General features: G+C 37.9%; 1 protein-coding gene across 12 annotated transcripts in view; it reads right to left on the bottom strand.

Moving 5' to 3' along the window:
• Positions 1 to 20091, bottom strand: part of MGA (MAX dimerization protein MGA) — a 174784-nt gene that overhangs the window by 40737 nt on the left and 113956 nt on the right. For all 12 annotated transcript variants that reach the window (XM_046007127.1, XM_046007126.1, XM_046007124.1 and 9 more), the window contains exons 6-9: positions 15028 to 15159; positions 14691 to 14795; positions 12625 to 13289; positions 10493 to 10838 (exon numbers count right to left, since the gene is read on the bottom strand). In XM_046007127.1, coding sequence (XP_045863083.1) covers positions 10493 to 10838; positions 12625 to 13289; positions 14691 to 14795; positions 15028 to 15159 — 1248 coding nt within the window. The remainder of the gene's footprint in view (positions 1 to 10492; positions 10839 to 12624; positions 13290 to 14690; positions 14796 to 15027; positions 15160 to 20091) is intronic.

The raw sequence follows: 20091 nt of genomic DNA, 5'->3' as shown, positions 1-20091 counted from the left end.
CACACCAGCATTATTCACAATCACTAAAACGAGGAAGCAACCAGAGTGTCCATCAATGGATGAATGGTTAAGCAAAATGTAGTACAGTCCATCAATGAAGTATTATTCAGCCTTTAAAAAGGAAGGAAATTCTACAATAAGCTGTAGCATCAGTGAACCCTGAGAAGGTAATATTAAGTGAGATGAACCAGTCACAAAAAGACAAATACTAAATTATTCCACTTATATGAAGTACTTGGTCAAAATCATAAAGACAAAGTAAAATGGTGACTGCCAGAGGCCGGGGGAAGAGGGAAAAGAGGAGTTATTGGTTTAATGGATTCACAGTTTCAGCTCTTTAACATAAGGAAAGTTTTGGTGATAACAGTTACTAGCAACGGTGTGAGTGTATTTAATACCACTGAACTGTGCATTAAAAAAATGGTGGCTCAGTCAGTTGAGTGTCTGCCTTCAGCTCGGGTCATGATCCCAGGGCCCTGGGATGGAGCCCCACATCAAGTTTCCTGCTCGGCGGAAGGCCTGCTTCTCCCTCTCCCACTCCCCGTTTGTGTTCCCTCTTTGACTGTCTCTCTCTCTGTGTCAAATCAATCTTTAAAACAACAACAAATGGTTAAGATAGTGAAGTTTATGTTGAATGTATTCTACCACAATAAAAAAGTTTTTCTAAAGAATGGATGTTGAATTTTAATCTTTACAGCATTTGCTAGTATCATAAAATTTCTCTCCTTTAATCTTGCTAATGTTTTAAAATGTTCTATTATCATTTGAGATAACACTGTATCCCTGTGTAAAGTAAAAATTTAACAATAAATTTCCCATTTTTTCATATCGAACAGCCAACAGTCCTATAAACATGTTTTTCCTTTTTTTCTATAACATATAATATCACACATTCAACTTAATGAACTCTGACATACATATACCACTGTGAAACCATCACAACAATTAAAGGCAACATCAACTACAAGACGTCCTTGTAATTGTAACTGGATAAACTTCTTATACAATCCCTCCATCTTTCCCTCTGCCTCCCAACATCCATCCCAACCCTGTCTAGGCAAACACTGTTCTATACATTAGGTTGCTTTTTTTTTCTTTCTTAACATAGAATAGAAATGTTAACTTGGGGGAAAGGCTAAAGCCAACTGCTTATCATTCAGCATAATTATTCTGAGACTGATCCTTGTTGCTGAGTGTATCAATAGTTTGTTTCATCTTTCTGCTGCGTAGTATTCCACTGTTTGTATCTATACCAAATGTTTTTATCCATTCACCTGTTGAGGGACACCTACGTTGTTTGAATTTTCTTGCTATTACAAATAAAGCTGTTATGAGTGCCCACATATAAGATTTTATGTGACACACACTTTCATTTCTGTTGAATAAATGCAAACAAGTGAAGTAACTATGTTGTATGGCGGACTTATTTTTAAAATTTTAAGAAACTACCAAACTGTTTTCTAAAGTGACTATACCATTTTACATTCCCACCAGCTATACATGAGAGTTCATATGCTCTATATTCTAATTAGCACTTGGTACAGTCTTAATTTTAGCCAGTTAAATGTATATGTTAGTATCTTCTTGTGTGTGTTTTTTAGCTGGGTACAGTGCACTTTATTGATGGTACATAACAAGGCAGGACTCCCTAAGTCCCTCCCCTTCTCCAGGTAATCTGGGAAGAAATTGTATAGAGGTCAAGACATTCTCAGTGTGCTGGGGGAAGTGCTGGGGCAAGGATTCTCAACCTCTCTCTTCTTGCTCTTCCTGGGGCTGTTACTCCTTGGAGGCCATGCAGACCGTAAGGTCCACCACCTGATTCTTGTAGCCAAATTCATTCTCACACCAGAAAATGAGCAAGGGTGGAAGGCTGGGTGTCCATGTTAAAGATGCAGGAGACAATCTTGTCCTCGATGTGGCCCAGGATGCCCTCTGAGGAGGCCATCCAAAGCCTGTTTACTCCAGCCTTCGCCATCATGTCTTGAGGACAAGGCTGGCACGGCACCAGAAGATGAGGCTATCTGTTGATCAGGGAAGAGCAGAGAGCCTCCTTGTGGCTTTAATAAAGCATTTTTTAATGACTACTGATAACTTTTCATGTGCCTGATCTTCTGTTTGTGTACCTCCTGCTTATATTGTCTTTTCATTTTTCTGTTCATTTTTTAAAAATTATGTTGACTGTCTTCTGAGTTCTTAGTATTTTCAATGAATTTTAAGAATTCTTTATTACAGACAAGGGCCACCTGGGTGGCACAGTCAGTTGGCCATGTGACGTTGGCTCTGGTTGTGATCTTAGGGTCCTGGGATCGGTTCTAAGTTGGGTTACCTGCTCAGCAGGCTCTGCTTCTCCCTCTGCACCCCCCCCCCCATAAAACTCATGCTCTCTCAATAAATAAAATATTTTGGGTTAAGCCGCTGCCTTCGGCTCAGGTCATGATCTCAGGGTCCTGGGATCGAGTCCCACATCGGGCTCTCTGCTCGGCAGGGAGCCTGCTTCCCTCTCTCTCTGCCTGCCTCTCTGCCTACCTGTGATCTCTCTCTCGCTGTCAAATAAATAAATAAAAATCTTTAAAAAAAAAAAATTCTTTATTACAGATACAGGTTCTATGTTGGCTGCATTATTTTCTATAGTATTTCTCTTAGTTTATGGCTTATCTTTTAACAGGTCTTCTGAAAAGCAAGTTTTTAATCTTGAGAAATTCAATTTCATTATATTTTTTTACATTAATGATTGTGGTTCTGGTATCCTATTTTAAAAATCTTTATGAGTCACAGATCACAAAGGATATTTCCCTTTATTTTCTTCTATACATTGTATACTTTAAAGTACTTACACTTAATCTAAGACATTAACTCTTAAATCTTGAGATAATTTTTATATATAAAGTCATGACTAAGGTTCTCATTTTATTTTTGGAGGCAGGAGAGAGCAGTTTCTAGCTATCAAATTGCTCCACATCCATTTGTTGAAAAGATCATCACTTCCTCATTAAAATGACTTGGCACTGTGCCAAAAATTCATTGAATTCATTGGCTTTGTATTTATATGTATCAATTTCTGAATTCTCTGTTCTGTCTCTCTAATGTGTAAGTCTTTATCCCAAATCCTTCAGCTTTATAGTATGTCTTAAAATCTGGTAGTGTAACTCTACCAACTGCGTTCTTTATTGAAATTGTTTATCAAACAGCCATTCTCAGTTCTTTGCTTTTCCATATAAATTTTACAAACAACTTGAAAATTTCTACCAAGCAAACCCTGCTGGGATTTTCATTGGAAGAGCACTTTTAAAAAAATATTTTATTTATTTCAGAGCGTGAGAGAGAGAGAGCATGAGAGCAGGGTGAGGGGTGAAGGGAAAAACAGACTCCTCGCTGAGCAAGGGACTCTAGGATCATGACCTGAGCCGAAGGTAGATGCTTAACCAACTGAGCACGCAGATGCTCCATGAAGAGTATTTATTTATTTATAAATCAGTCTGTGAAGAACTGTATCTTACGAAGAGTCTTCAGATGTACAAAAACAGTCTATCTCTCCATTTATTTAGGTTTATTTAAAAAGTGCTCTCGGGGCACCTGGGTGGCTCAGTAGGTTAAGCCGCTGCCCTCGACTCAGATCATGGTCTCAGGGTCCTGGGATCCAGCCCCACATCGTGCTTTCTGCTCAGCAGGGAGCCTGCTTCCCCCTCTCTCTGTCTCCTGCTCTGCCTACTTGTGATCTCTCTCTCTGTGTCAAATAAATAAATAAAATTTAAAAAAAGAAAAAAGATGCTCTCAACAATGTTTTATAGTTTTTAATAAAAGGTTTTTAGGGGAGCCTGGGTGGCTCAGTGGGTTAAGCCGCTGCCTTCAACTCAGGTCATGATCTCAGGGTCCTGGGATCAAGTCCCACATCGGGCTCTATTCTCAGCAGGGAGCCTGCTTCCCTCTCTCTCTCTCTCTGCCTGCCTCTCTATCTACTTGTGATCTCTCTCTGTCAAATAAATAAATAAAATTTAAAAAAAAAAAAGGTTTTTAGGCAACTTTTATCAGATTTATCCTTTAAGTGTCTGATTTATTTGGATGCTATTTTAAATGGTATTTTTTTTTCAATTTCTAGTTCTTATTGGCATATATACAAATATATTGTCTACTGATACTATTGTATGTTATAAACTCGCTAAACTAACATAGTTCTACTAGTATTTTTATAGATTCCTTAGGATTTTCCAGTCTATGAATAAAACCAATTTTACTTCTTTCTTTCCAATCTGGATACATTTTCTATTTCATGACTTACTGCACTGGCTAGGATGCCCAATACAATTTTTTTTTTAAGATTTTATTTATTTATTTGACAGACAGAGATCACAAGTAAGCAGAGAGGCAGGCAGAGAGAGAGGAGGAAGCAGGCGCCCTTGCTGAGCAGAGAGCCCGATGTGGGGCTCGATCCCAGGACCCTGGGATCACGACCTGAGCCGAAGGCAGAGGCTTTAACCCACTGAGCCACCCAGACGCCCTGCCCAATACAATTTTAAATAGACAAGGCAAAAGAGGACATTTTCCTCATTCCTAATCACTGGGGAAAGCAGTCTTTCACAATTTTAGTATATGTGCTGCCGAAGCGAGCACAGTCTTTCACAATTAATATGCTGTTTGTATAGTTTTTCATTGATACTCTTTATCAGACTGGGAACGTTTCCCTCTACTATGCTTAAGAATTTTTACCAGCAATGGATTTTGTCAATTTTTAAAACTATCTATTGAAATGATAGTATGGTGTCTGCCTTCTGCTCAGGTCATGTTTCTGGAGTCCCAGGATTGAGCCCTGGATTGAGAAGTCGGCTTCTCCATCTCCCTCTGCTCCTCCCCTCATGCGTGTGCGCACGCTCTCTCGCTAATGAATAAAATCTTAAAAAAAAAGAAATGATAATATGGCGCTTTTTTTAAGTCTATTACAATAACGGCGAACAATGCTGACTGATCATTTTCAAATGTAAAATCAACCACACACCACTGTGGTAAATTCACTTGGTCATGATGTATTATTCTTTAAATATATTCCTGGATTTGGTATGTTAAAATTTTATTTATCATCTGTACATATGTTCATGAGAGAACGTACTCTACCATTTTCTTGTAATGTCTTTTTCTGGTTTGAGCATCAGGATAATGCCAGTCTCACAGAATGAGATCATTTTATGGAAGCATTTAAATAAAATGGGCATTATTTCTTCCCTAAATGTTTGAGAATTCACCAGTGAAGGCATCGGACCTACAGCCATTACTGTGCAGTTTTTCACTGCAAGTTCATATGATTAGGAGTAAGCAGTTACTTATTTCTTCTTGAGTGAGTTTGGTAGCTTTATCTAACAAAGAATTTGTCCATTTCATCTAACTTATTGGCATTAAATTGTTCCCTACTAACCTTTGAATGTCTATAGTGATGCCATTTTTCATTCCTGATATATTGGTAATTTATGTGTTCTCCTTTTTTCCTAATCAGATATCAATTTTATTATCTTTCCTTTAGATAGTTAACTTGTACATAGAGAGACATCGCCAATAAAACTCTTAAGTGGGCTAAGAAAGCAGGAATGTCATGTTTTATCCTTTCTCTTGGTCCCACCCACAGCAGCTAAGCACAGTGCCTTTACATCAGCAGCATTTTTTTTTAAAACAAACAAAAGGGTAAATGGATGGTAATCGGGTGAAGGCCAAATTTCAAAAATCATTACTTTACACACCAGGAAAAAAAAAATGAAGACTTTCAAGTCAGAAAAACTTGCGTTCAAGTTTCTACCACTCCCTAAAACCAAGCTGACCTTGGGGAACAAGTTACATAAACTCTCTAAGCACACAATTCGTACATCTGTAAAATGGAGAATCCCTCTTACAACAGGTTTTAAGATTTAAATGATATAACCCTCACAGAGTGCGCTGCATAAAGAGGGACACCCAAGAGAACATGAAAAGACGCACAGTATCACTTATCATCAGGGAAATGCAAATCAAAACTATAATGAGGTTATCACCTCACACCTGTCAGAATGGCTAAAATCAAAAACACAAGAACAACAAGTGTTGAAGATAATGTGGGAGGAAAAAGGAACCCTCTTGCACTGTTGGTGGGACTGTAAACTGATACAGCCATTCTGAAAAACAATATGGAGGTTCCTCATAAAGTTAAAAACATGAAGATCAACAATGCCCAGCATCTCCTCCTGTACTGGGTCAACAAGTATGTCAACTTGGTCATATACTTTCTCTTTCACCTGGCCCCTCAGGCCTACCTCACCCACTTCTTCCTGCGTTATTTGGGCCAGAGGACCCTGGGCACCTTTTTGTTGGGTAACCTGCTCATGCTGGACATCATGATCCTCATCTACTTTTCCCGCCTCCTCCGCTCAGACTTCTGCCCTGGATGTGTCCCCAGCCAGCAACACAAAGACAAGTTTTTGACAGAGTGAAAGGCACAAAGCCTGCAACTTGTGGCAAGAAGAGCAAACACAGCCAAGAACAAGCCTCACCATGTAAGAGAATTAGCCCCAAGTCTGGGGCATCTTCTGAGGACATGCTCTGCACCTACCATTGAAAATGCTAATGAAAGCAGAAAAAAAAAATTTTTTTTTAATAAATAAATTTAAAAAAACAAAAAAAAAACACAGAACTACCCTCTGATCCAGGAATTACTCTACTGGATACTTACTCAAAAACTACAGAAACACTAAATCAAAGGGATCCATCTGCCCCTACGTTAATAGCATTATTTACAATAGCCAAATTATGGAAACAGCCCAAGTGTCCACTGACTGATGAATGGATAAAGAAGATGTGGTATGTATATATATTACGGAATATTGTCCAGCCATAAGAGAAAATGAAATCTTGACATCTGCAACAACATGGATGGTGCCAGACAGTATTATGCTAAGTGACATCAGTCATTCAAAGGAAGACATATACCATATGAGCTCACTCATATGTAGAATTTAAGAAACAAAATAAATAAGCAAAGAAAACAAAAAAGACAAAACAAGAAATAGACTCTTAACTATAGAGAATAAATGGTTATCAGAGGAGAAGTTCAGGGGGAGGGAAATAGGGATGGGATTAAAGAGTACACTTAATCAAGATGGAAAAACAAATTTTTTTAATCCAGTGTAAATTACTGAAGATGATGATCTCTTCAATATCAACCTGATTTTAAATCCTTCCTATGCAAAGTGGTTTCTCTTTAAAACAGTTCAGGATATCCTCTTTATTCTTAATGTTACAAATATAAGAAACACGTGTCTAGATGGTTATTATTGCCTGCTATTCAGGGGACCCTTTAAATCTGAAATTTCAGTCCTTTATACTTTTTTCTATCATTTGAGTATTTTCTCTCTCATTTTCTTACCTCTATAACGTCTCTAAATCATCCTTCCCCCCACCCTCACCTATGTTTTTTCAAAACAGACTAAAAGATTTCTTCATCTTCTTCCAGTTTTTATGTACATTTTTGTTTGGTTTTGGTTTCAGCAACATTTTGCCTCTAAGAACTCTTCCCTATTTCTATTCCTTTTCCATAGCAGTTGTAACAAAAATATCTTCCCTCCTTTCTTCATCTTCCCTAACAGTACAAGAAAATTTATGGCTCCTAGAACACAGTAAGGCATGTTTTTTTATAATGGTCTAATACCAGTGAGAAAAACAAACAAACAAAAAAAAAATACTTTGATAACTGGCTAGCTTTTGGAGCTAACTCAGGTCAAGAATAAGACACAGGGGCGCCTGGGTGGCTCAGTGGTTTAATCCTCTGCCTTCGGCTCAGGTCATATCTCAGGGTCCTGGGATGAGCCCCGCATGGGGCTCTCTGCTCAGCAGGGAGCCTGCTTCCTCCTCTCTCTGCCTACTTGTGATCTTTATCTGTCAAATAAATAAATAAATCTTAAAAAAAAAAAAAAAAAAAAGAGTAAGACACAGGGTAAATACACTTACCAAGAAAGCAAACTAATAAATCCTAACAGATACACAGTTTTCATACTTATGTGGCTTCTAGAGCTTATTCTTATTACTTTGAAGTGTAAAAGTATTGCTTTCAAAGTGCAAAATGGGGGAAAACTCAGGAGATACAGGTAAAACTAAATAATCCTACGTTTTATTTCATTTTAAACCTTTTTAATCTCATTTATATAAAGATCATTTAGGCATATGGAGGCAATACCTTAAACACTGACATGTCAATTAGAACAGCCTGGCACTGATCACAAAATAGCAGAAATCAGAAACAGACACAGACATAAATATTTTTTAATTTACTACATGACTGGTAACATTTTAAGCCAGTAGGGAGAGTATTTCTTCTCAGTAAGTCATGGGGAAACTGCCTAGGCATATTGCATATTGCGGATTTCCTACTACAAATTTCACATCAAATAAATTCCAGATCATATTTATTTTAAGCCCTTTATTAATCTAATTAGTCTTTTTTTTAATCTTGCAGATGAAGAAATACATTCTAAATAAGACTCTAAACACAGAAACCATAAAAAAATTTTTTTTCCATAAAAAAATTTTTAAAAAGACCACCTTTTTCAGAGCAAGTGAGGGAATAGGGAAGAACTATTAACAAAGCTAAAATATAAATTACAAAATTATAACCTGTGAAAAATAAAGCTCTTGGAAATGTAGGGAAAAGGGAGCTTGGGTGGCTCAGCCAGTTAAGCAGCTGCCTTTGGCTCAGGTCATTATCTCAGGGTCCTGGGATCAAGTCCCACATCAGGCTTCCTGCTCTGGGGCAGAGGAAAGCCTGATTCTCCCTCTGCCTGACACTCCCCCTGCTTGTGCTCTCTCTGTCAAATAAATAATTAAATTCTTAAAAGTAATGCAGGGAGGGGCTCCTGGGTGGTTCAGTGTTAAGCCTCTGCCTTTGGCTCAGGTCATGATCTCAGGGTTCTGGAATCCAGCCCCGCATCCGGCTCTCTGCTCTGCAGGGAGCCTGCTTCCTCCTCTCTCTCTGCCTGCCTCTCTGCCTACTTGTGATCTCTGTCAAATAAATAATAAATAAAATCTTTAAAAAAAAAAAAAGTAATGCAGGGAAAAACACAGGTGCTTCAATAAAAGCAAAGAATTCAAAAAGTCAAATTTACAGAAGTTTATGACAAATGGTCAATAAACCTACTACTTGAAGAACTATAAATTTTAAAACAAAGTATCAATTTCTGCCTATCAGGTGAACTATCCAGTTAAGAGCATAGAAAATCCAGCACTATCCAACTACTGGTAAATGTGTACCTTGGTACAATTCCAGAAACATCTATAAACCTTCAAAGTGCTATCACTGCCACAGCAATTCCACTTTTAATAACCTATCATCATTGTACTGTTTATAATAAAGAAAATATAAAAAAGCTGAACGTCTGACCAAAAGGACTGTAGTAACATGAAGCCATTTAAACTAAAATTACAATATAGATCTATATTGTATGGTCTATATATGGAAAACAAAACATGACTTTATGATATCAGATTTCTAAAGGTTATGATACCACATACAGAGCAATCCCATTTCTACAGAAACATGTATGTATGCACACAAGTCTACTAACAGAAAATCCTGGAAGAACATACACTGAAATAGTAAACATCTACTATGACTTAAATAAGTATGTGGTAATCAACAGTGAATGTAAATATAAACTGCCAAAAAAGGAATTTAGTCTCCTAATAAACTAAGAAGCAAAAAACTCTTCATTGTATGGCAAAAATATATTCAATGTATTTGAACAAAATAAAAAGATACAGGAGAAAGGAAAAAAATCAAGAATGATTTAGTATGTGATTTGGTGGGTCTACATACTATTTTACCAAAAAAGGAAAAATAAGCTTTTCAAAATAGTACATAATGCTTAACTCAGTTATGCCCTTATCCTGTCACCAAAACTCCAATCACCTGGTTAATGGCTCAAACCAGGACCAAAGGGTCTTGTTACAAATCTCTTCATTTAGAAAATAATGAGATGGATTAGTTGACTTGACTGTGATAATCATGTCACAATGTATACCTATGCCAAATCATCATATTGTACACTTAAAACATATGCAAGGGTACTTGTCAATTATACCTCAATAAAAGCTGGGGGGGGGGGATGAATGATGGATTATACTGATCATCTGTGTATTCAAAGAACATAGAAGAAAAGGGAGACAGAAAAATAGAAGTTTCAAAGGCATTCTGCAAGTCCAAATGAATGATTCCAATGTAGCACAAAAAAGCCATCTTCAAAAGAAAAACTGTATTTTAAAAAGGTGTGTGTGTGTGTGTGTGTGTGTGTGTGTGTGTGTGTCTGTACACACAAACATTATCACACAAGCCACAAAGAAAGAGCATTTAAGGATAATAAGAATTTCTCAAAATTCTTACCAGATCACTGATTGAAGGATTAAAATAAATAACAGTAATATTTGAAATAACCAAACTGTTCTAAAAAAATAAAACTATACACACTTTTAATTCTCAATTAATACTCACTGTATTCTAGCTTCTTCCTCCTCTTTTTCTCTTTCAATTGTTCTTCCTCCTCCCTGACTCCCTCTTCTTCTTCTCGTTGTTCCTCTCCCAAAGCATCATAAAATACTGGGTCACGATGAGCAGCTTTCCTCTGGAAATGCTTAGCTTTGGATCCTCCTTTAACAAGCACAACTTTTCTTTTCAAACAAGTGCAGCCAAACATGCAGTCTGGTCGGCGGCAGTGAGCAGGCTGGCGCTTCTCCAAAGCTAGACTGGAACACACGCAACCCAATCGACAGAAGTCATTGTTGCATGGAGGGGCTCGTTTCCTTATGATTGTGTGGATGGGTTTAGTTTTGAGAGATGCCTAAAGTTAAAATAAAGAATTGTAAATCTACCGAATCATGCCCCAACACCACCCACAACTTAAAAGTCATATACTGGTCTGCCTTTTTGGACTCTGAACACTCAGTACCAATAGCACAAGATTAGCAGTATATTTAAAGAAAAACATAAATATAACCAGGACTCTGAACAATCTGCCTTTCTAAAGCACAGCGCAGTCAAGAGAATTTTTTTTAAAATATTTTATTTATTTGTTTGACAGAGAGATCCCAAATAAGCAGAGAGGCAGGCGGGGGTTGAGGGGGAGAAAGCTCCCTGCTCAGCAGAGAGCCCGATGCATGGCTCGACCCCAGAACCCCCGAGATCATGACCCAAGCCAAAGGCAGAGGCTTAAATCCACAAGGCCACCTAGGCGCCCCAAGTCAAGAGAATATTTAAATTAACTAAGAGCCAGAATATCAATAGTGATCAATCTATTCTCAATGGAAATCACATTAACGTTCAGGGCACCTGGGCAGCTCAGTGGTTAAGCATCTGCCTTTGGCTCAGGTCATGCCTGGGATGAGACCCTCATCGGGCTCCCGGCTCAGCAGGAAGCCTGCTTCTCCCTCTCCCACTTCCCCTGCTTGTGTTCCCCCTTGCTGTCTCTGTCAAATCAAGAAATAAAATCTTAAAAAAAAAAAAAAGAAAAGAAAAAGAAATCGCACATAATGTTCAAAGGCAGGGGTTGACAAGACCCACAGGCCAAATCCAGCCTGTTTCATAAAGTTTCACTGGAACACAAAATGCCTGTGGCATTGTAAGAGCAGAGATGAGTAAATGCAACAGAATGTGTATGGCCTACAAAGCCTAAAATATTTACTACCTGGCCCTTTACTAAAATAGTTTGTGGATACCTGCTTTCCAGTAACTAACAGAAAGGGAATGGGATAATATGTACATAACAGTCTTTAGGAATGATTAATAATAAAGGACACACTGTGTATTTAATCCAAACATCTGATGATCTTCAAGTCTAGAATTCAGTCACATAATTTAAAAATAGAAGGTAAGGTGCACAAATTTCATGACCAAAAAAAAAAAAAAATTAGTCACATGCTGTTATATCATTTCATGTGCACCGGAGGCTGATAAGACAGGTAAATCAGTAAGTGAAAAATTCTCAGTATAAAATTTTATAAAACACAAAAGCTTTTTCTCCACAGGTCTATAATTTTAAAAAATTTTCTGAAATGTAGTACCTTTTAGGGAGAACTTTCAAAGCGGTTTTAACAAGATTAGCAAACATACTTGCCCACATGCTAGAGAATGAAATTAGAGATTTTCAGAATGGACAGCTGACTTACCATACAAGTGAAAGACATTATCCAAAAGCACAACTGTACTGTCTCCCTCTACTGGCAGGAGGGGATCTACACTAAGGTGTCTAGTTAAGAACAACAACAGGGGCGCCTGGGTGGCTCAGTGGGTTAAGCCGCTGCCTTCGGCTCAGGTCATGGTCTCAGGGTCCTGGGATCGAGCCCCACATCGGGCTCTCTGCTCCGCAGGGAGCCTGCTTCCCCCTCTCTCTCTGCCTGCTGCTCTACTTGTGATCTCTCTCTCTCTCTCTGTCAAATAAATAAATAAATAAAATATTAAAAAAAAAAGAACAAATATAGAAACCGAAAGAATCTCCTTAATTATCCTATCACTAAGGTAACTAAATGGCCTATCCTTCCGCCAAAAAGCCCATACACATTTCCCCTTAATAACCTAATTCTTTCCAACCATGAACTAATACACTTCTAAAAAAACCAACAGATACTTACTTGAGCAGTAAGCAGAGTTGTTAAGGATACATCTGCTCGCTCTTCAGTGATGTAAGTCCTTGGTTTTCCTTCCCAAAGTGCACAGTCTTCCAGGTCCATTAGCTTAACTTGGGATTTAGACAAGCCTGGTGGGCGAGTTCCCTGCTGCTGTTGCTGCTGCTGCTGCTGGTGTGCCTGCCGCAAACTAATTTGCTTTGGAAATGTATTTTCCTCTAAAGTTGGCACAACGAAGTTATTCACCTGATTTTCTGAGATGGTACTTGAAGAATTCTTGGCAACCTTATCTCCTGGAATCACTTGAGTGTGTTTCTGCTTTGGTGAAACAGGGTAGGGTAAAATGGATTTATAAGATGATTTAGTTCGGCCACCAAAAGTTGCCTGTTTGTTTTGAGACTTTGCCTTTCGAGAGGCAGGGGGCACAGAATGAGGTTTCAAAGAGTAGGAGGTAGAAGGGGAAATGGTAGATTGCTTCTTTAGTACGCTATCAAGTGTTCGTACATAGCTGGTACTCTTGGTGGGAAGCTGGTATACCACAGGAGATGTAGGAGCATTAGAAGAGAAACCCATACTGGTTTCCATCAGTTTGCCTTCATTTTCCAAGTACTCATCTAGTTTATCACTGCAGAAAGCAGAACGGTTTTTCAGTGGACCTTCTGAATTTCCACCTAGAAATAAAAAGATGCAGATACTTAGAAGAAATATATGGCAGATCTTTAGAAAAATAAACTAAAAAAATGCCAAGAGCATTAGGTTATAAGCTACTGAATCTTCTCAACTGTCCTTAATCTTCTAAACATAGGGAAAAAAATATACTATTAATAAACCAAATGAAAAGATGGACTCATACATTAAAATCATTATCTAAGACCATCTCATTATATATATTTACATTAATTTTGGCGAAATACTAACAATAAATTAAGAGTCTACAACTTTGACAACTTATGACCTTAGCAGAGAAACCACATTTAAGTAAAAACGTAAGAACAAAAAATATACTTAAGTCAAACTTCAAGAGAACACACAAGAGATTATTTAACAGACTGTAGTATCTGGACTCTGATATAAAACACAAGGGAAGAGGTGAGGGCACAAAAAGAGAAGTATAAAATTTAGTTTTTAAGGAATGAAAAAGCAAATGTAGTAGATAGACAAGCATTATATTATTGTAACACTGTGGAGAGATTCAAAGATGAGAAAAACTATTTTGGATACATGATATATTTATCTGGCTAGAATGTAAACCGCAAATAACTACAATGGGAAAAGCACTAAGAAAGGAGACCAACAGGCACACAGTCAAAATGTTTGGGTTAGAAGTTTTCCTTGGACTGTAATGCTGTCAGGAATCACTCTATAGCTCTAAGTATACAGTTCTGAAATAATACTTGAGAATGATGATTATGGTAACTGCAGGTGGCTCAGTCCATCAAGCATTCAACTCTTGATTTTGACTCAGGTCATGATCTTAGGGTTGTGAGATGATGCCCCGCATCAACCTCTGTGCTAGGCATGGAACCTGCTTAAGATTCTTTCTCTCTCTCCCTCTACACACCCCACCAAAAAAAACCTAAAAAATGAAAATTAAAAAAATAAATAAATAAATAACTGTAGGAGTAACAGAAAGGCAGTACAATTAAAAAGAGGGTGCAGGTTGGGAAGGGTATATGCTATAGTGAGTGCTGTGAAATGTGTAAGCCTGATGATTCACAGACCTGTACCCCTGGGGCAAATAGTACATTATATGTTAATAAAAAATAAAAATAATAATAGTAATAATAATATAAAAACAAAAAATAATAAAAAATTTAAATTTTTTTTAAAATTTTAAAAATAAAACATTAAATAAAATAAAATAAAAGAGGTGCATGGATTATTTAAGCCTGACATGGTTAGGAATATGGAAATAGGGAATGAACAGACATTAGCAAGACAATTTATTTGCCCTGTATTTTAAAGCATATAAAGAAAAGATGAAGAAAAACAACCAAATCTTACTTTTAACAAAAAGGCTTTTAGGCCACGTGTTTCAGAAGACATTTACAATTTTCTAAAAAGCTGATTACCTTCACTCCTAGATGCAGAAGCACTATGAAACTTTCCCCTCCAACCCTTGATTTTGGTGAAGTCATTGGTCTTCCCTGTCCTAGAAACAAAGGGAAACCCAGCATCTATAAAAGAAAAAGTAAGAGATTACCAAAATTCAAGTCAAAAATATTTAATATCTAATTAGTTACTAAAACTTAATCACAAAAAAAAACTTAATCTAAAATGTATAAATCATTAAGACTATGCCACTAGGCAAAAAAAAAAAAATCTACCTTAGAATATCCTAAATGTCTCTAACAAAGGCAGTTTTTTACTTATATCACAACTTTGACTTTACAAATGCCACACACTCACCAGGAGAGGCAGGGTTGGCTCCGGTAAGGTTCCAGAAAGGAAAGCTAGTGGCTGGAGCCAAAGGTAGCTGTACTCCCAAATATTTAAGATCAATGCTCATTGTCGGATCCACTGAATTCAATTTTAAGCCCACTACAAGGAAAAAGAAACACAAATTACATTCTTTTTTTAAACTTCTGAGGTGTGAGGAGAGGGTAAAATGGGAGTGAAAAGCAGAAATGAAATAAAAATAAAAAGTAGGAGACAGACTTTAAAGCGGCCCCATGATCCTCACCTCTTAACACTACATATTTCTGTACTCCTCTCTCCTCCCCCTCCCTTAAGTGCAGATAGGATCTTTGTTTTATTTCTAACATACAAAAAGTGGGAAAAGGGATGGGATGTACATGATTTGGTGTTTATGAGACTATGGGTGCATGTATCACCCATCTTGCTAAAGCTGCAAGGATATAAATTCTGTCAACAACCTGAGGGAAACTGGAAGCAGAATCCTCCCAAGTCAAGCCTCTGAGGAGAAACCAGACCTGACATTTTGACTGAAGCACTGTGAGACACTAAGGGGAGGACCCAGTTAAGCCATGCCCAAACTCCCGATCGAAAGTAAATGAAACAGTATGTCTTAAGTTTACATTAATTTGTTAAGCAACAATAGAAAACTAGTACATAAACATAGCAGAATTAAGATCCTTTGTGATCCAGAGACTTTCTAGGACTTTTAACACAAATCTGCCATTGACTAAGCTTCTGGCCTGAATTATGGTTTCTAATTCCCTAGTAATCCATTAGTGTTGTTTATGGTTAACTGAGCCTATAAATATTGTAACTTATTTGTAGATTAAGAGGTAATCTTTTGGGAAAATATTTACTCAACATATCCTTTTAGAGGCTTTGGTGAGTTCCCCCCCTCCCTTAACATTTTATGACTGAGATTCGTCTATGCTGACAGATTTATCCATTTATTTTCACCACCGTATACTACTCCAGATTATGAATATATAGTACTGCCCAATTTATTCACCATTCCCCTACAGATGAGAATCAGGTTGTTTTCTAATTTTTTTTAATTTTATTTTTTGAGTACACACAATATTAAAATACCACTAACTATATTCCTTACACTGTACTTGCATCCCTGTGACTTACTCATCCCTTAACTGAAAGCCTGTATCTCCCAGCTCCCTTCACCCATTTCAGTTTTTTCCTACTTTTAATAATTACAAGCAATGCACCCATGTAATTATTCATTGTGTACGAGAACGTGTATCACAGGGCACCTGGGTGGCTCAGTCCCTAAGCATCTGCCTTTGGCTCAGGTCATGATCCCAGGGTCTTGGGATCAAACCCCATATCCATCCAGCTCCCTGCTCAGTGGGCAACCTGCTTCTCCTTCTCCCACTCCCCTTGCTGGTGTTCTCTCCTCCGCTGTCTGTCAAATAAATAAATATAATCTTCCAAAAAAAAAAAAAAGAATGTGCATCACACAGATGATGTGTAAGAGTTTCTCTAGTGCATTTTTCCTTGTACCATTTAACCGGGAATGGAATTGCTATATAACAGGGCATATTCATCTTTCAACTATATTGGACGGTGAGTGCTCAACATACTTGTGGCCGTCCGAAATATCTGAACACCCTTTCCCTAGCTGTTACTTTTCTCCATTATAACCCCAACCTCTTCAAGGTAGGTGTTAGGAAAAACTCACTTTCTACCTTCCTTTGCAGTTTATGTGCAGACATGTAACACAGGTTTTGCCAATCAACTGTACCATGAAAGACTTCAATTTGGGAAAGAGTATCATGAAGGGATACTATGCAGAACTGTGTGAATGAGGGTGATGGTGTTTGGCCAAGTAAAGAATTTTTAGAGGCAGAAGTAACCAAGGTCCTAGCTGTATGCATACTGTGTGCAGTGTCCATACTGAAAATGGTGGTGCTTGTCCAATGTTGTGGGACTGCTTGTATGAGCATTCAGTAAAAGTAATGTGGGCATTTTTCCCTACTGCACAGTCCCAGGGTGTGTTTTTCTGGCTTTTCAAAAGATTGTGTAAGTCATCTGATACTCGTTAATAAATTTATCTTCTATGTCATCTGTACAGTCTGATATTTACTACTAAAAAGGTTAATGATACACTTAGTTATTCTGAATACTTCTTGTGTAATGGCACATAAAATGATAATTAGGGGTGCCTGGGTGGCTCAGTCAGTTAAGTGTCTGTCTTCGGCTTGGGTCATGATCCCAGGGTTCTGGGATCAAGCCCTACCACCCCCTGCCCCCTGTCAGGCTCCCTCCTCAGTAGGGAGCCTGCCTCTCCTCTCCCTCTGCTGTACCCCCTGCCCGTGCTTGTGCTCTGTCAAAGATATAGACTTTTTTTTAAAAAGGTAATTATACAACAAACTGGGATAAACCTGAGCCTGCTTTTAGCTAGAGGCAACCAGCTCTACCGTTATTAATTACCGTTTGTCAAGCTTGGCCATTCTGAGGAGATCACTATCTCAAGAGCCTATTATTGTCACACATCATGGATAACCATATGCAACAATGCACTAATTGGGAGTCTGCACTAAATAATGCCAAATTACTCTCAATTTATACTCCCTCCAGTAGTGCGTAAGAGCTCTTGCTGATCCAATTTCTTTTCAACATTTGATGTCACCTGTTCCAATCTTTTACTTTAAATTTATATCCTATTATTCTTAAATTTGTATTTTTCTGTTACTAATGACCATCATCTACTTTGTGTTCACTCATCTGTGATTACTGGCTTCAAATTATTATGCAGGAAAGTGTTTAACTTAAATTTTAACAAAACTGAAGCCAAAAGGATTCAAAGTATTAAGTATTCTATTAATAGCTATCAGAAGTCTTAGGTACAGGTTTTTAATAAAAGGCTTACATAGTATTCATTGCCTGAAAAGTGAAGGCATTAGACAGGTTATGAGCCACAAACTCTTATGGCTAATTTGTGTATCCTCCACAAAGAAATTACCTTAACAAAGGAGATTACTGAATCACCATGCTGTTTTAGTATGTAAGCCCAGTTCTTTTTTTTTTTTTAATATTTTATTTATTTGACAGAGATAAATAACAACCAGGCAGAGAGGCAGGCAGAGAGAGAAGGGGAAGCAGACTCCCTGCGGAGCAGAGAGCCCAATGCGGGGCTTGATCCCAGGACCCTGGGATCATGACCTGAGCCGAAGGCAGAGGCTTTAACCCACTGAGCCACCCAGGCGCCCCGTAAGCCCAGTTCTTTAAATATTTTATCTTATTTTTATTTAAGTACATGGTATGATTCCTATTAACATCAATAAAACATTCTTTCCAAGGACACCTCCCAGGCTTAGTAGGTTGAGTATGCAACTCCTGATCTGGGGGTTATGAGCTCAATCCCCACACTGGGTCTAGAGATTGCTTAAAAATAAAATCAGATTTGTTTATTTTTTTTAAGATTTTATTTACTTCTTTGAGAAAGAGAGAGAGAGAGAGAGAGAGAACATGAACAGGTGGAAGGCAGAGGGACAAGCAGATTCCCCACTAAGTGGGGAGTCCCAAACGGTGCTCAATCCCAGGGCTATGAGATCATACCTGAACTAAAGTCAGACACTTAACCGACTGAGCCACCCACATGCCCCGATTTGAGAGAGAGAGAGGTCATGCACATGAGCAGGGGGAGGGACAGAGGGAGAGAAAGAACCCTCAATTAGACATTCCCCCACCCTACAAGTGTGAAGCATGACACAAAGCTTGATCCCAGGACCCTGAGGATCATGCCCTAAACAAAATCCAAGACTCGGCTTTTTTTTTTTTTTTTTAAGACTTTATTTATTTATTTATTTGACAGACAGAGATCACAAGTAGGCAGAGAGGGGGGTGGGGGAAGCAGGCTGAGCAGAGAGCCCGATGCGGGACTCGATCCCAGGACCCTGAGATCATGACCTGAGCTGAAAGCAGAGGCTTAACCCACTGAGCCACCCAGGCGCCCCAAGACTCAGCTTCTTAACTAAGCCACCCAGACACCCCAGAAATAAAATCTTTTAAGCAAATAATTCTTTCCTCATGTTTCCAGTCAATGAGGGAAAAATAAAACTGGGAGTCAAAACAAGTGGTTTCTAATCTTGTGCTTGGGCTAAATTTCTCTTGGCTTTCGCTTCCTCATCAGTAAAATAAATATTAATCCACTACAATGAGTTTTATGTTTTCAGAATTTATTGCACCTTCTCTGTGAAATACTCTGTAATACAGATGGTAATAGAGATAAAAGACATTCCCCAGACCTCAAGGAGCTTTAGTGCTATTTTCCCAACTGACTCATCAGTAGTTATAATGGTGTAAGCAAGTCCCAAGAGAGGTAACCAAAAAGAAATAACACTTGAAAAGCCCAAGGGAATGTGGTAAAATTTTTACTGAGTCTGTAATTCTTAAGTTAGAATAAATAAAATTAACTAAGAAAGGTGGGAAGGGACAGCAGAGTGGAAACACAAAAGCAAGATACTCAGAAATTCAACTAAGAACTAAATCCTAAACATAGGATAAAATAAGATACTCTAATTGTTTGAAAAGAGAAAAATACTCTTATTATTGACCCAAAATTGCCAGAATAGCTGCCTACATAGATGGCAAAAATAAAAAAAAAGTACCCATACATAGACCTGCAAACTTGAGACCCCACACAATCAAATTTAGAGACCGTTTTTCCTAGTTTCTTGTCTGTGTACTTGTATTTTAAACTTCCACTTTCCCCCAAAAGTGGAAAGCAAGTTCTAAAAACAAGATAAATTTATTTTAAATATACCTATCAATTTTTTAAAGTCATAAAAGTAGAAGTCAATGGCACATAGACAATGTTCAAAGTAATTCCCAATTTAGCTTATCTGTACCATCCTGAAATGTTTGCCCTGCAAGAAAATCCCCTATTTAGCACATACATGAGACCTAGACTTAACTGGTTTCCTATGACTGAGATTAACTTGTACAGAAGATAGCTAAATAATTCACAGAAAGCATATCCCCCCAAAAAACATAAAATCCTTTCCACTAGGACAGTTTAAACTGAACTATATTCCTAAA

The sequence above is a fragment of the Meles meles genome, chromosome 6, assembly GCF_922984935.1.
Source record: "Meles meles chromosome 6, mMelMel3.1 paternal haplotype, whole genome shotgun sequence".
NCBI lineage: Eukaryota > Metazoa > Chordata > Mammalia > Carnivora > Mustelidae > Meles > Meles meles.
Note: the sequence above shows the minus strand (reverse complement) of the source record. Positions and strands in the feature narration are given on the sequence as shown.